The following is a 15,230-nucleotide window of genomic DNA, read 5'->3' as shown; positions in this document are numbered from 1 at the left end:
TTAATTAATTAATCAATGTTTTCCATTCATAATTATGGTGTCAAAGTTTATGGATCAAATTTCTACCTTGTCAATCTTTAGAAAGAAAAAAATTAAAAATTTTCTACTTGTAACTCCTAACTGCAAAACAATATTATAGAATATTTATTGATAAGTTAGGAAAGGAAATTTCGTTATCACACCTTAAATCCTTAAAAATTACCATCAATTGGGAATGTTTTAGTAGCTGGCCTCTCCATAGAGGACGAACAACCCATAAGCCCTTCCGATACGTTCAAGTTTTTATTTGTTTTGTGCTTTGCTGCCTTCATTTGTATCCAACAAAAAAGTAAAATAAAAATAAAAACATACATATTAACCTTCTCATGAATGCAAACTTTGAAGTCTAAAGTTCTAATCGCTTGCGGAGAAGCAAATTACCTAATATTTTGCTGTATACAATATAAATGTGGCACACGTACTCCTAATTAAGCATTTTTTGATAAAAAATTTAAATTCCATAGATATATATATAGGGTAATTTTATGATATGATCCGTTCATATGCGAATTCGTACCAAAGCTGATACTTTAAAAAAAAAAAAACATCGGTTTTACTCTATGTATATAATAGCAAAGTCAACACTTTTTTTTAATAGTTATTGATTTTGGTGCGGTCCACACCATAATTTTACTATATATATATACAATAGGAGTTTTCTATTTTCGTTTGTTTGTATTCACTAGATACAAAACAGAAACTAATCAGGGCCTAATTGGTTGTAGGTAAGTAGTTGTTTTTTTAAAATTTTCTATTTATTTATTTATTTAGAAAGATTCATATGACAGATAAGTGTCCAACTCAAACTAGTCCATCTATTAATGTGGCTATGATATTATTAACTAAAATCTGACTTTTTGATCCAGCCATACGACATAGGTAAATTACTAAAGCATTATATTTCATCATCATAACATTTATATAAATTCCGAAATAAAAATGAGAGCAAATAAAGGGAGACGGAATATAATATTACACCCCCCAAAAAAAGTACACAAATTCACCAAAGAAAAGTAAAAAGGAAGCCATAGGCTAGACTAGAGAAGGCCCTGAAGAGAAGTGCATAAAAACACATTAATTTAATTAAGTTCCATATATTGCATACTTGCATATAAAACTTATATCATTACCATTCTTTTCCGAAATTGTGTAAAATCAAAAATTACTAATAAATAAATTAACACTATTTTTGCATCTTAAAATAAAAGTATTAATTATTTGATTAAATTATCCATTTTATATATGAGCAAGAAAGAATTTGATACCTCAATAATAGTACTCTTTATTTATATATAGATGTTAATTAATTAGAATACTGTCTGTCTTCGAAAAATATATATTGAGAATTTTACCGCAGGAAAAAGAGATACTATAAAAATATTGTAAGACATGTATGCATGTATAATTTAAATATCATACATATAGCCTTATAATATATATGTATATATATATATATATGTATGCAACCTCCTTTTTTTTTTTTTTTGGCTATATATGCAACCCACTTATTAAAAAAAATTTCAATAGATTTGTATATAGGTTAGATACATACTATTAATTCCAAAGAAACCTAATGACCAATGAAGTCTGCAGTCAAAGCCAATATAAATATATATAAATATTTGATAGAAATTAAGAAAGAAAGTTATATTACTTAGAAGAATAAAAAATAAGTCCAAGGAAATGATGGCCTCGCAGCTAACCTTTGACCAGAAGAGTTCAAGAACGTTGGCAACGTGTATATAGATATAAATATTCAACTTAATTTCATCATATACAACAACGTGCTGTCAACGTCCTCCTTATACTTCAAATTCCCTCCCTTCATATCCACATATATTTCCTGTAAATTTGTAATTAAACTATCTAAAAGAAACCTCTAAAACTATCAGAGCAAGAAAATGGAAAACTCAAATGCACGCCGCCAACAAATTACATCTTGTACTAAATCACAGCCACCACCACAAAGTTCTCCACGCCTTGTACGTAGCAGGAGCGGAACGAATACAATTTCAACAACCGCATTGAACACCAGCCAAAGATTCAACAACAACAACCGCTCCAAATCCACCAAAAAAACAAGACCAAATTACAAAGACGAGGATAATAAAGCAAATATCAATCCTAATCCTTTACAGTCCATCAATTCCAACTTTCAAAAGAAGCCGGCTCAAGAAAGTAGAGAAGGTTTTGCAAGGTTCTTGCACCGCGGCATAGCTAGTAGCCCAACTCCACGCGGAGGTGTCGGTGCAACAAAGACATCATTACTGGCTGGGTCTCCATCTGCTTGGGCATTGTCTCCAGGACGGTCTTTGGCATCTCCGGTGGCGGTGGAATCACCGGGGGTGGGAAGAGTTAAGGTTAAATCGAGTAGTGGTGGGGTTGGTGGGGTTTTGAAGTATTTCAGGGCGCAGAAAAAAGTGTCACCTATTCAAGAAGAGGAGTTTCACCGTTTCAGGGTTTTGCATAATAAGCTTTTGCAGTGGAGGTTTGCCAATGCTAGAGCTGACGCCGCCATGGAAGCTACAAAGATTGTTGCTGAGGCAAGTACTTAAAAATGATAATTACTACTCAATTTCCTAATTTCTAGTTTCTAAAGCCCTAAGAAATGTATAAATATATATATATATATATACACTTCTACCGTAGTAGATTTATACCCATAATATATGGTGGGTTGTCTAACTGCATCCAATTATAATCCACATGAAAATTATAATATTTCAGCATGAAGATATTGTTCAACGATCAATTGAATAAAATTATATATAAATATATTAATATATATTTTGTAAGAGAAACTTAGCTGGTTATGGTGGCCTAATTTATGACAGGAAAAATTGCTGTACGTGTGGCTTAGAATATTTATACTGAGAAACTCAATCACAGAGAAGAGAATACAGATGCAAAAGCTCAAGCATGAGATCAAGCTGTATCAAATTTTGAACCCACAAGTATTTCTTCTCAATCAATGGGCAAAAATGGAGAAAAGAAATCAAGAAGCTGTGGGAAAGCTGGTGAAAAAATTGTCCGGAATTTCAATCAAACTACCCTTAGTTCATGGCGCTAAGGTAGTTTTGCTTTATATATATATATGTAGTTAGTAATTAAATTAAAGTTATAAATAAAATGCTAAAATTACTTCTTTTTTTTTTGGGTAAAGCTAAAAGCACATTGTTAACTTAATCAATTGGAAATACCAAATATGTAATTAATTAATTTGTGGAAGAGCAAAATTAAATTAAATTAATCAATTGTTGTAATCAACACGTGTTGTACATGCATGCAGGCAGATGTGATGTCCATTTACGAAGCCATGAGCATGGCCATGGATGTGATGGAGGGCATTGAATTAATCATTAGTAAATTCCACTCACAGGTTCGATCTCTTTTTCTCTTTTAATTATAACTATGCAAACCCAAAAAAAAAAAAAAAATGTCTTTTAATTAATTTATATATCTTATATAAGCAAAAGTACTGGATAACATCTTCAAGATTTTCAAAAGCTTTCATTTGATTTGGCTCTTTATTTAAGGTAATGTTAAAGAAGCTATAACTGCTGACCTGGTCTGGTGTTGGTTGGCCTTTGTTTTCTCGTTTTCTAAATTGTTTATGTGTGTTAGTACGTATATTGTTTTAATTTGGTACAGCTAACTGTTAGCAAGATTGTATAACATATTCTAGCCAAAAAATAAAAAGAGAAGAAGCAAAAAATAGAGCATAGCACGTCTTTATTATTATTATTTTTCTTAATAATTTTTGGAAACCTTAAGCTCCTATATTAGGTTGGGGTTGAAATTCTAATAAAATTGTAATTTACCTTTCAGGTTGAAAATACACTTTATATGATTACAGAGCTTGTAATTGCCAAAAAACAAGAGAAAGATTTCGGGGAGGAGTTGAAGAATACAGTAATCTATGTAGCTTCACTTTTGGTGAGTGATTTTTTTTTTTCTTTATACACTCAAACATTGACGCATTTGTTGTTACTCTTCAATTTTAAAAAATCACCACTTATACACTTGAGATTTTGAAAAATCATCATTTGGAGTAGCTTTTCTAGTAAACTAATTTATGAAAATTCTATTTTATCCTTAATTTCAAATAAATATCAGAATTTTATTTTATGATATTTTTTATATAATAATATATATTAAAAATTGTAATTTATTTATTACTTTTTAATTATATTGTTTATCATATATAAATGATACTTATAGTAAATAATATATATTTTTTTAAAATGTATGCTATTATAAAGTAAGTGATAGAATAATAATGCAATATTTATTTTGACACATAAAGATAATAATAGATTTTCCATAAACCAATTTTATTATAAATCAACATTAAAGATAGTAAATGATAATTATCCAAATTTGAAGAGATAAATGATGATTTTTCAAACATGAAAGTGTCAATAAAGTTTCTATCAAGCTTTTGATTTGTAGGGAAAATTTTCCTTAGAACATATTGTATTAGACATTAAAAAATAAAAAAAGTTTGGAATGACTTGGGACGGTGTTTGTGTTCTTCGGCTCATTTTAGCTGGGCTGGATCAGGGCCGCGTTAAAAATGGACTTATATGAGATATGTAACTATGCTGGTGGCACAGTTGAAATCCAATATGCACGCCCATCTTAAATTGTGATTCCAATCATGGAGACAAACTAACCTTTTGAAATTAGAAAGTGCGATTATATGTCAGTTTGGGAAGAATTTTTATAGTTCTATAACTTCTAAATGCGCTAGGCTGACATGAAAAAGTGAGCCCTCAAAATGGCTCAGGTAAAAAGTAGCAGTTGAGGCGCACATAAGCTGTCTATATAGACACACATGATAAAACTACCTAAACCAAAATATGTAGGGATATCAGAAAAGAAATTGATTTGACATAGTCTTTAAAATGAATGCTCTCCTTGGTTGAGTTTAAAATGAGATCACTAAAAGCAGTATTAATAATATATATATATATATATATATATCATATCATATCATATCATTTGGTATTCAAATCTTTGAAAGAAAAAAGATTCTAAAACTTCTATTTTCTTTTTATTGATTCATGTATTACAGGCAAATGAGACAAGTGTAAGAGCACATTGTATCCAAGCAGTTATGGATTCGATGAGGAGCCAAAATAACTGACAAAATCACCTTCAGCCAAAAAAAAAAATAAAAAAAAATCACCTTTTGCAATTCAACAAAAAAATAAAATACCAGCCCAAAAATATTTTACTTTCATTGGAATTGTTTCATATTTACACGAAGTTGGTAGTTAATTCATGCCATTATATATGTGAGTCAAAAATTTTCTGTGAATCAGATGCTAAGAATGTAATTGATTGCTCTGAATTCAGTGTCAAGGGGTGGTTTCCATTGGGCTACTGATACTTTCCTGTCTGACATCTTTAGTTTGATTAACTCTTTTGTTCGGTTTCCTTCTCTTGGATTCCGAGGTCCGCTAACCAGCTTGCACATATTCTGTGTAAATGGGCTTTAATTCTCGTAGAGGGTGCTCTAACCTTGGATTTAATGTATAATTCTTTTATTGTAAAGATGGATAAGGAGAGAGGCCTTTGTACCTCTTGATCCTAGGACAAGCATTCCTCTTCTTGCTTGCTTGTCTTTCTTTTGGTTTATAAAACTCCCATTTTCAGCCAAAAAAGATAAAACAATTGCTTAGGCTTGGGGCCTGCCCATCAGCTGAATCTTTGTCCTGCAGTTTAAGATATATTATATTTCAGAAATTTTTTATTTTTTTTGGGGTAATTTCTTGAAATTAGTTTTGAAACTAATTAATCTAGATCTAATTAGCTTTCTCAAATCCTCCATTGTTCTATTAAGGAAAATAGTATTGAAGTTTTAGTTATATTCGTTTACATGATTCCTTTGCCTCTTATTTTATTTATTTATATATTTTGTATGTTCCCTTGCCTCTCTGAAGACGGTGCTCTTCCTTCTTTAAACCCACAACTAGTCCATATGCAATCACTACCGACATCCTTGATCAACTTAGAGTCTTTAGTGATGATAAAACTTTATACATAGATATACATATCAACAAAGCTTAAGTAGTTAATTGTAATTATAATATAAAACAAAATTAAAGTTGACCAATAACACTTGGAAAATACCATTTAAAGATAAAAATAAGAAATCACTTCTCCTATACCAATCCCCCACCATTTTGAAAAATAACCCCCCCAAAAAAAAAAAAAAAAAAAACCAAGAAAAGGAAAAAAGAAAAGAAAAGGAGAAAACCCCTTTTTAAAATTAATTTAATCATATATTAACATTCAGGTGCTGGTTTCTGTGTCAAAGCAATATCACCTCCACCACCACCACCACCACCTCCACAAACCCCATTATCTCCACCACAACCACCACCACCACCAATAACTATTACATGACTTTCCGGCAACTTCCTCTTAGGCTTGGCTTCTTGAAGCATCAAAACCACATCTCTCATGGACGGCCGGTCGGCGGGGTTTCGACTGGTGCAGAGCAATGCAATTCTCAGCATTTGCATCATTTCTTCCCTCACAGGCGAACAAGAAGCACCAGCATTCTTATCCAAAATATCCTTTATCCCATCTTTGTTTTTTATCTTCGACCTCACCCAATCCACAATGCTATTCCCATCACCAAACTCCGAGTCCACCGATCTTTTTCCACTCAAAATCTCCATCAATACCACCCCAAAGCTGTAAATATCACTCTTCTCGTCAACTTGTAGGGTATATGCATATTCTGCACAAAAAAACAATATTTCTTTATCAAAAAACCATGAAAAAGAAAATGCGACAATAGAATACTCCAAACTTTGAAATATGCCAAAAAAAAAAATATATACATTTTCAATCCCATATACGACAAAGAAAAATAAAAATTCAATTGTGGTTAAATCTTGTGAAATCGACCTCATGAGAAAGCAAAACGCCATAAAGAAAAAGCCATGCGCGCATGTAAGTACTGTGGCATGCACCGAAAAAGAAAAAACATGTAGAAAAATTTGCGAAGCCGAAAGGAAGTTAAAGGCTAACTTGGCTATATCATTTAACCAAAGCTGAAAAAAACATGTTCATATTATATTTCAGCTCCTTTTTGAGCATCACTATAATGTTTTTAACCATTTGAGATATACAAATGAATAGAGCACAAAGCCCGAAATATGTCTTATCAACCTTTTTTTGGTTCACCTTGTCAGATCATGATCACTTTTAGAATAAATAAGCCTTGTTTAATCTAATTTAGTCCTATGATAAGGCCAAAACACCAATTTTCCTGGCCACCCACAAAATTAAAAAGATGGAAAAAGAAATTAAAGTGTGACACAAGTTGACTAGCTCTGATATGTCATAAATCTTTTGGTTTTTTTTTTTCCCCGTTAAGTAAATCAAAGAGATAAATTGAAGATCTAGTGGGGGGAAAAAAGGACAGAGCCATATTAAATCTTTTCCTTGGCTAAATAAAGTTGATTATTGATATCCATTTTGACTAAAAGATTTGTAAGTTTAACAACAACCACGCAAATTTTTATTTTTTTGTTTTTTTTTTTTTCACCCGGATTTTGTTTAGCAGGTAAGTGTTGACCATTTACTTGAACGAAGATTGGAATGCTAATTTGCACACATTTCCAAGCTCATGTTAGTAAATTTTTTTTCCAGATTTCGTCATCAAACTCAAACCATAACAAATACTAGCATGCGCTGCACTGCACTGCGCATGATAGCAACACATCGACACCCAACAAAAGGAACAAAACCAAAAAAAATTACTAGTAAATAAATAAAATAAAAGATTATAACAGAATGTTGTACCTGGTGCAATGTAACCATAGGACCCAGCAATCACAGACATGGACTCGTCGCTCTGGATCAACTTGGCCACACCAAAATCTGCCACTCTGGCTTCCATCTCACCGTCCAATAAAATATTACTAGGTTTCAGATCACGGTGCACGATGACTGGGTCACAGTCATGGTGAAGATAACAAATCCCTTGTGCCACACCAAGTGCAATTTTGTATCTTGTAACCCAATCGGCCACCAAATTATTACCCTTGTTTTTGCCATGCAATAAGTCATCTAAATTCCCATTGGGCATGTACTCGTAGAGGAGCATGGTACATTCCCTGTTGCTGCAGCACCCTAACAATCTCACTATGTTTCTGTGCCTCACGTTTCCTAAAACCTCCACCTCAGCCAACACTCCTCTCCTCCGTCTGATATTCTCCTTCTGTTTACCCCACAGCTTTTTAACCGCTATGATCTCGCCACCTGGCATCTCAGCTCTGTACACAGTACCCGTCCCACCCATCCCGATGATCTTATCGCTCATCGACAAGCATTCCAACACATCATCCGCCGTGAAATTTAACCTTTGGAAAGCGGTTAATTTCCACGGTCCGATTTGCTGTTGATCCTCGCTATATCGACGGCTATAGTTCGCGTGGAAACATCGAGTCCCGGCGACGAGAACGAAAAGACCGATCCCGAAAGCCGCTGCCATGATCCAAACGATGGCTCCCGCCGTTTTCTTAGGCTGCTGCTGGTGGACCTCGACGGCTCCGGCGCCGAGAGTATCCGCAGCGCATGGTTTAGCCAAAACGCGGCCGCATAAACCCTCATTGCCTGAAAACGACGAAGGGTGTAGATTGGGAAAGATCGTTCCGGACGCCGGTACCGGACCGGTAAGCAAGTTGAACGAAACGTTGAAGGTTTCTAGGGTGCTACAGTTCTCGAAGTTGGACGGAATAGTTCCGGTGAGAAAGTTGTGTGAAAGATCGACGTCGGTGATGGAAGGAAGAGTGGAAATCTCCCATGGAATAATGCCGGTGAGCGAATTCCGGCTGAGATTCAAGCAGAGAAGCATCTCGCAATGCCCAATGTCCCATGGAATACTACCATTGAAACTGTTACCTTGAAGCTCGATCTTGTACACACTTTTGCAACCGATGAAATCCGGTATTTTACCTTTGAGTCCGCAAGAACTGGCCGAAAAGATCTGCAAATTCGTAGCTTTCCAGATGTTATCAGGCAGAACGGTGTCGAAACTGTTCTGAGAAATGTTCAAGTACTGCAACTTCTCGGCATTGCCGAGATCTTCGGGAATCGAACCTGTCAAATTGTTGTTGCTCAGGTCGGCGAAGGTTAGGTTGGGTAAAGAAACGAAACCCAAAGGAATCGAACCGGTGAGATTGTTGTTTTGGATTCTGACCCTTGATAGTGAAGTGCAATTTGCCAAAGACCTTGGGATTTGGTCAACCAACCTGTTGGAGAAGAGAATGAGCTTGAACAGCTTGTTTCCTTGACAAATATTCGGTGGAATTGGACCCGTGAGAGAGTTCGATGAAACATCGACCTTCGTCAGCTTCGCGCTGAATCCCAGCTTCTGGGGAAGAATTCCGGTTAAGGAATTGTTCCATAAAAGCAACGAATCGAGGTTCGGGAGCTCTCCTATTCCTTCGGGAATTTCACCGTCTAGATTGTTGGTCATTAAGCTCAACACCGTTAGCTCTTTCAGCATCGAAAACTCCGTCGGTATAGACCCAGAAAACTGATTATCTGACAAATCCAGAACCTTCAGAGCTTCCGATTTTCCGAGACTTTCTGGGATTTTCCCGGAAAGTCGGTTCTTGAAAAGCAACAGAGTCTCAAGCTTAGTCAAATTTCCTATATCCGGCGCTAGAGTCCCGGAGATATTGGCTTGAGAAACGTCCAAGTATTTCAGATTCCTTAACAATGCCAGGTCCGTCGGAAACCCACCGGTCAAGTCGTTGTAGCCGATCTCCATGCGCTCGAGCTCCGACAAGAAGCCTAGCTGGGAAGGTATTGGTCCTTCGAGCAAGTTTCCGGCCAAGTAAAGAATCTTCAATCTCGGAAAACTTCCATAACTCGCCGGAATTTTACCTCCGAAGTAGCTTCCTCCGAGGTTAAGTTGCTCGAGTAACCGAAGGCGGTTGATTTCCTCAGGCAAAGGGCCGGTGAAGCTGTTGCTGTAAGCATTGAAGACCCTCAAGAACTTGAGCTTGGAAACCCCAGGTGGGAAAGTTGAGTTGAAGTTGTTTCTGCTAATGTCAAGAACCCTGAGCTCAGAAAGTTCAAAAATGGCGGATTGGAGAGCTCCATCAAAAGTATTCCCACTCAAGTTCAGGTAAACCAGATTCGACAGGTACCGGATTTCGGCCGGAATCGTGCCGGAAAGATTCCTCCGTGAGAGGTCGAGGTTGGTGATCTGAGACGTTTTTGGGTGGCATTTGACACCTGACCATGTACACCAAACTGGGTCTTGAAAATCAGCCTTGGAAGAACTCGGCGTTGGGTCCCAATCATGGAAGGTAGAGAGGGGATCTCTGAGGGAAGATTTGAGGGAGAGAAGTGCAATGAGTTGGAAAGGCACGGTAGAAGCAGAGACTAGCTGTGAAATTTGGAGAAAGAAGAAGAAGAATGTGAGAAAGAAAAGAAAAGAAAGTTTCATGGTTTTTGGGTGGTGTGTGTTTGGGAATAGATTGGGAAGGTGATGGTGTTAATAAGAGAGGTAAATTTAAGGGAATCAATGTTTTGATGATGATGAGGAAGTGAAATTGAATTGCTTTTCTGGAGTGCTGGGTTCAGAGGGTGTTTCATGATGATGATTGTTTTTTTTTTTTTTTTTTCTGAGTGGGTATATATATATATATATTTTTTTTGTGGGATTTTGAAGAAAAAGAAGAAAAAAAAAATCTAACAGAGAAAAAAAAGAAAAAAAACTACTACTAATTCTACCACTTCTTGTTCCATATCAACAAATTTCTACTGCTACTGCTACAATTGTTTCTCTCACTTTCTTTCACTTTCTCTCTCACCCCTCAAGTATTCTACCTTTGTCTGATATCCCACACACTATACTTTTGGTTTTTTTCCTTGGATTTCTTTTTTCCTTTTCTTTTGCTTCTACTTTTCATCATTCCCTTGTTTCCTTTATCTTTGTCTAACAAATTGATAAATATGTAAAACAGTGACAATGTCTCTCACAGGATCCAAGAAAGTCATTTCAATTTCCCACCATTATTCCCTCATACCCTTATTTAAACAAATTTTTTTTTTCCCTCTCCTTTATTTTCCTTTCTCTTTCTTTTTTTTCTTTTTTTTTTTTCCCTCTCCTCCCCCAACATAATCTTCCTTTCTTTTTTCATTTTCTTTGTTTTTGAAGAGCTTTAATTTTCTTCTTCCTCAGGTCATCATCCAACAAAGAGTTTCAGGTGAAAACTTGGTTTAATTAAAAAAAGAAAAAGAAAAAAAGAAAGGGGTGAATAACGGACCACATTATTAAATTGGGCATTAGTTATTTCTACTTTGTTTCTAATAATTATAATCAAACATGTTTCACCTATTTTATATAAACCATTCTCTCAATGCTTGCAATTAAATTCAAGTATGCATTTTGCTTAAACAAAAAATAATAATAATAATAATAATTAAGCAGCAAAGAGAAGAAAAAAGTCATTATTATTTAGCTTCCTTTCTTTCACTGCAAATGGTCTAATTTTGGGACCATTTTCTTTAAGGAATCCACCTGAATTGGCGCAAAAAACTTTAAGTTGTTTTATTCCTTTAATTTGATCAGCCAAATGTAAATTGGGAAAAAAAAAACAAAAAAAAAAAAAGCTTTTATCGTTTTCCATTCCTATGTAAATTAATGAGATTTTCCATTTTTTTCTAATTTGGTGTAAGTGGATGCATGTTAATCATAATAGTCTATAGATTGTCAGCCACCTGATTCACCAAATCATCCAAAAATAAAAAAAGAAAGAGAGTGCACGGCACATCATAAGTGGCTGGTCATAATTTCTTTCCTGTGACAAGTGTCACTTTATCATTGTGCTCCGTTAAAAATAAACCAGCTCTGGAAAAAAGATTGGCGCGGATGTTTGAAATTCAATGAAAAGTCGAAAAAAACCCCTGTCTATTTTATTAAAGCCCGAATGGATAAGAGAATTGTCATTAATTTCTATTTTTATATCTAATAATACGGATATACTGAATATGTAGCTTTTTCTACTGAGTTTGACTTTGATAAAGCTTTTTGCCTGATATGCACTTATTTTGTATTATTAATGTTGTTAAACTATTTCTTAAGACAAAGAATAAAGCTTCAAACGTAATCATCCTCAATCATTTTAATTCTTTTTTTTTTTTTTTCATTTTGTTTTTGCATATGATTCCACCTAACATCTTTTTGCTTGATTACCCATGCGATTATCGATGTTAATTAGTATAATTAAGCTTCAATTTATTTTAATAACCTCCCTTTTTCTTCACTAAAGTTTTTGTTTCTTTGAAAAAAAAAAAAAGTTCAAAAACAGAAATATTATATTCGTGATGATGGAAGAATTACCGGGATCATATAGACGTTTCTTTCTATGTAATCACTAATTTAAAATTTGAAGTAAAAGTGGCATTACAACAACACAGACAAATTTAATTAAATGACTATGATAAAGAATAAATATAAAATCAGGATAGCATACAATACACAAAAATAAATAAAATAAAATAAAATAAAATCTCCGACCTTGTCAATAAGGTTAATACAAAACAAGGATTTTCCACTTAATAAAAAAATAAAAACAACCAAATGAGTTTAGTACACTGTTAATAAAAGCTCAATCAGGTTGTCCACACAACTTGTTATACAAAGCCAATGTTAGAAAGATGGAAAGCTACGTACCCCATTTGATTAAGAGCCATTTAATATTTATTTATACAGGTAGAATTTAAAAAGAATAAAACAAAACAAAAGCATTTTAAGGACATTTTTTTAATGATTTTGAAAGCATATTTTTGTCCCCATTATCAATAAGACAATATGGATTTATTGCTTTTACTCGAAATTAATAACTTTCCATTAACTCTCATGCAAATCCATACATCACCATCAAATTTAGTAATAGTGATACCAAACTAACCACGGGATCATCATCAAACGGTTCTTTCAAAGCTAGCAGAAAAAGAAAAAATACGCATAAAATAATTTCTTACACAATCTCGAAATAATAATAATAATAATAATAATAAATGAACAAACATAGATTTTTATTACAGTGAGAGAGACAGTTCCTAAGTTGTTCCTCGGTTGAAGAACTATAAGCATAGCTTTCGTCAACCTCTTCTCTCTTTGTCCGATAGAAGTTTCTTTTTCCCAACAGAATGTTAACTAAAAAATTAGTAAAATAAATAAATAAAATAAAATAAAGTAAAAGAGAAACAGAATTAAAGTTTTTTTTTTTTTTTTTTCAGTCTTAGAAGGAAGCTAAACGTACGTACGTATAGTCGCCTTCGCAAAGGGTATTATTGACAATTCAAATGTTACGTGGACTTTACTTTTTGCAGGCCTCCTTACCGCGCGTGCTTCCCACTCCTCACGCTTTTCAAATTGCCAATGATGCTTTGGATACTCTTTTTTTTTTTTTAATTATTATTATTATTATTTAATTTGTTTTTCCCTGTTCCTTGCTGAGGCCGACTGGCCAAGCCCTTGAAATAAATTTGAAATTTTGAAAGCATTGGTTTAACATTTATAAATAGCCATCATGTTGTTATGGTTTTCTTTTCTTTTCTATTCTTTTTGTTTTTTGGGGGGTATTATTAAGTCAAGCTTAGTTATTGAGTGTTTTAGTCAATGTTTTATTTATTTATTTATTTTTTTTATATAGTTTATTTATTAAAAACAATAATGTTTGTAACACCAAATTTACCTTTTAAATTTTTTTTACTAATATCAAATAAAGCTAGCTTACTAATATCTGAAATGTTATTGCTTTGAGATATTAGAATGGAGAGAAATCATTAAAAATAATAAAAAACATTTTGTTTACTAATGTGACAAAATATTATTAAGTTGGCTTTTCATTAACGAAAATATGCTTACATTTTTTATAAACAAAACTCAATGACATCACCCGTACATTTATAAATGTATACGGTGTGTCACCTAAATAGTGAATACTGATCCATGCATATTTTTTGTATAATTGTGATTCAGTTTTATTGGATTTTTTTTTTTTACTATAAGTATTTTTTTATTAGAAGATTCAAAACAACTTAAGAAAAACAATTAGAGCTACCAATAACCCAGTAAAAAAATCTAGAAAATAAAAATTAAGACACATCCAATTATCCATTAATAATGAAGAAAGATGAAATTATAAAAAAAAAAAAATTCAGAAAACTTTAACCAAAATGACCAATATATCAGCATCAAACAAAAAAGAAAATAAGTGTAGAAAGGGACATATTAACACTTTCCACGTATTAAAGGCGCGTGGAAGCCTCCATATAAAGACATACAGGAGTCATCATTATCCTGGTTTAGTCAATGACGTTTCTCTAACTTAAATCAAGGAAAAAGAAAAATTAATTAAATTCAAAATTACAAAAACAAAAACAACATTGGGAAGACTGTGCAGCGTACGAAAACAAATTAAAAAGGGAAATAATGCACAAGGGACAAACACAGCACAAAAGGAAAGAAGCGCTTCATATCTTGCTTCTTTAACCGCAGAGAGGCAGGGGCAGAGGCAGGCGTAGAGATTAATGGGTGGGTGGATGGGTTAGTGGGGTCCATGGGGCTTGAGAGAGAGAGTGCTGAGGGTGGGACCCACTATCACTTTGTCTCCCTCATACCATTCACTTTGTCTTGTGGGGAGTTCTAATAGTTCGTTCTCTCTGATGACAAAGCAGAAATTTAATAATAAAATAATATAGTTTGCTGAGAATAATAGAACACAAATTTTTTATATTTTTCTTTTAATTTAACGGTGATTAAAGAATTGGGATGAAGTGGAGTGGGAAGAAGACACGTGGCAGATGATGCAATGAATAGAAGGTGGGGGGTTGTCTGTGTGGCGTGAGGATGGGGTGGGGGAATGGAGCCCACTACCATGATATTTGGACACGATCATCACTCACCACGCGTGATTTCCTCTCTCAATTTCAGCCCTGAAACGGTTCCTCCCTACCTTTTTTGAGGCTTTTTTTTTTTTTTTTTTTTTTTTGGTGGGTTGACGGTTCTGTCCTTTGTCATTTCCCTTAACGACTCAAAATGAGGGGGAATAAATCTATGCTTTTTCTTTATAATTTTCTTAAATGTAAACTATGTATATGTATATATATATATATATTATAGAACTTTGCAACAAAATGCA

At 33.8% G+C, this 15,230-nt stretch overlaps 2 protein-coding genes across 2 annotated transcripts; one reads left to right on the top strand and one right to left on the bottom strand.

Moving 5' to 3' along the window:
* Nucleotides 1-1,940: 1,940 nt before the first annotated feature.
* On the top strand, nucleotides 1,941-5,188 carry LOC125421597 (QWRF motif-containing protein 7). Its single transcript, XM_048470825.2, has 5 exons — nucleotides 1,941-2,582; nucleotides 2,874-3,110; nucleotides 3,329-3,418; nucleotides 3,868-3,975; nucleotides 5,117-5,188. Exons 1-5 carry the CDS (start codon nucleotides 1,941-1,943, stop codon nucleotides 5,186-5,188), a joined length of 1,149 nt encoding a protein of 382 aa, XP_048326782.2.
* A 912-nt stretch (nucleotides 5,189-6,100) lies between these two features.
* Nucleotides 6,101-10,716, bottom strand: LOC107414195 (leucine-rich repeat receptor-like protein kinase TDR). Its single transcript, XM_025071960.3, has 2 exons — nucleotides 7,864-10,716; nucleotides 6,101-6,793 (listed from the first exon to the last, which is right to left on the bottom strand). Exons 1-2 carry the CDS (start codon nucleotides 10,520-10,522, stop codon nucleotides 6,333-6,335), a joined length of 3,120 nt encoding a protein of 1,039 aa, XP_024927728.3. The 5' UTR covers nucleotides 10,523-10,716; the 3' UTR covers nucleotides 6,101-6,332.
* Between the last annotated feature and the right edge of the window lie 4,514 nt (nucleotides 10,717-15,230).

Source organism: Ziziphus jujuba, chromosome 8, assembly GCF_031755915.1.
Source record: "Ziziphus jujuba cultivar Dongzao chromosome 8, ASM3175591v1".
In the NCBI taxonomy this organism is placed as follows: domain Eukaryota; kingdom Viridiplantae; phylum Streptophyta; class Magnoliopsida; order Rosales; family Rhamnaceae; genus Ziziphus; species Ziziphus jujuba.
This window is presented reverse-complemented; position numbering and strand designations above follow the sequence as displayed.

Coding starts and splice junctions, on each gene's coding strand:
- LOC125421597 (XM_048470825.2), top strand. CDS start 1,941: ATGGAAAACTCAAATGCACGCCGCCAACAAATTACATCTTGTACTAAA. Junction 2,583..2,873: donor CTACAAAGATTGTTGCTGAG/GCAAGTACTTAA, acceptor AATTTATGACAG/GAAAAATTGCTGTACGTGTG. Junction 3,419..3,867: donor TTAGTAAATTCCACTCACAG/GTTCGATCTCTT, acceptor TTTACCTTTCAG/GTTGAAAATACACTTTATAT.
- LOC107414195 (XM_025071960.3), bottom strand. CDS start 10,522: ATGAAACTTTCTTTTCTTTTCTTTCTCACATTCTTCTTCTTCTTTCTC. Junction 6,794..7,863: donor CTATGGTTACATTGCACCAG/GTACAACATTCT, acceptor TTTTTTGTGCAG/AATATGCATATACCCTACAA.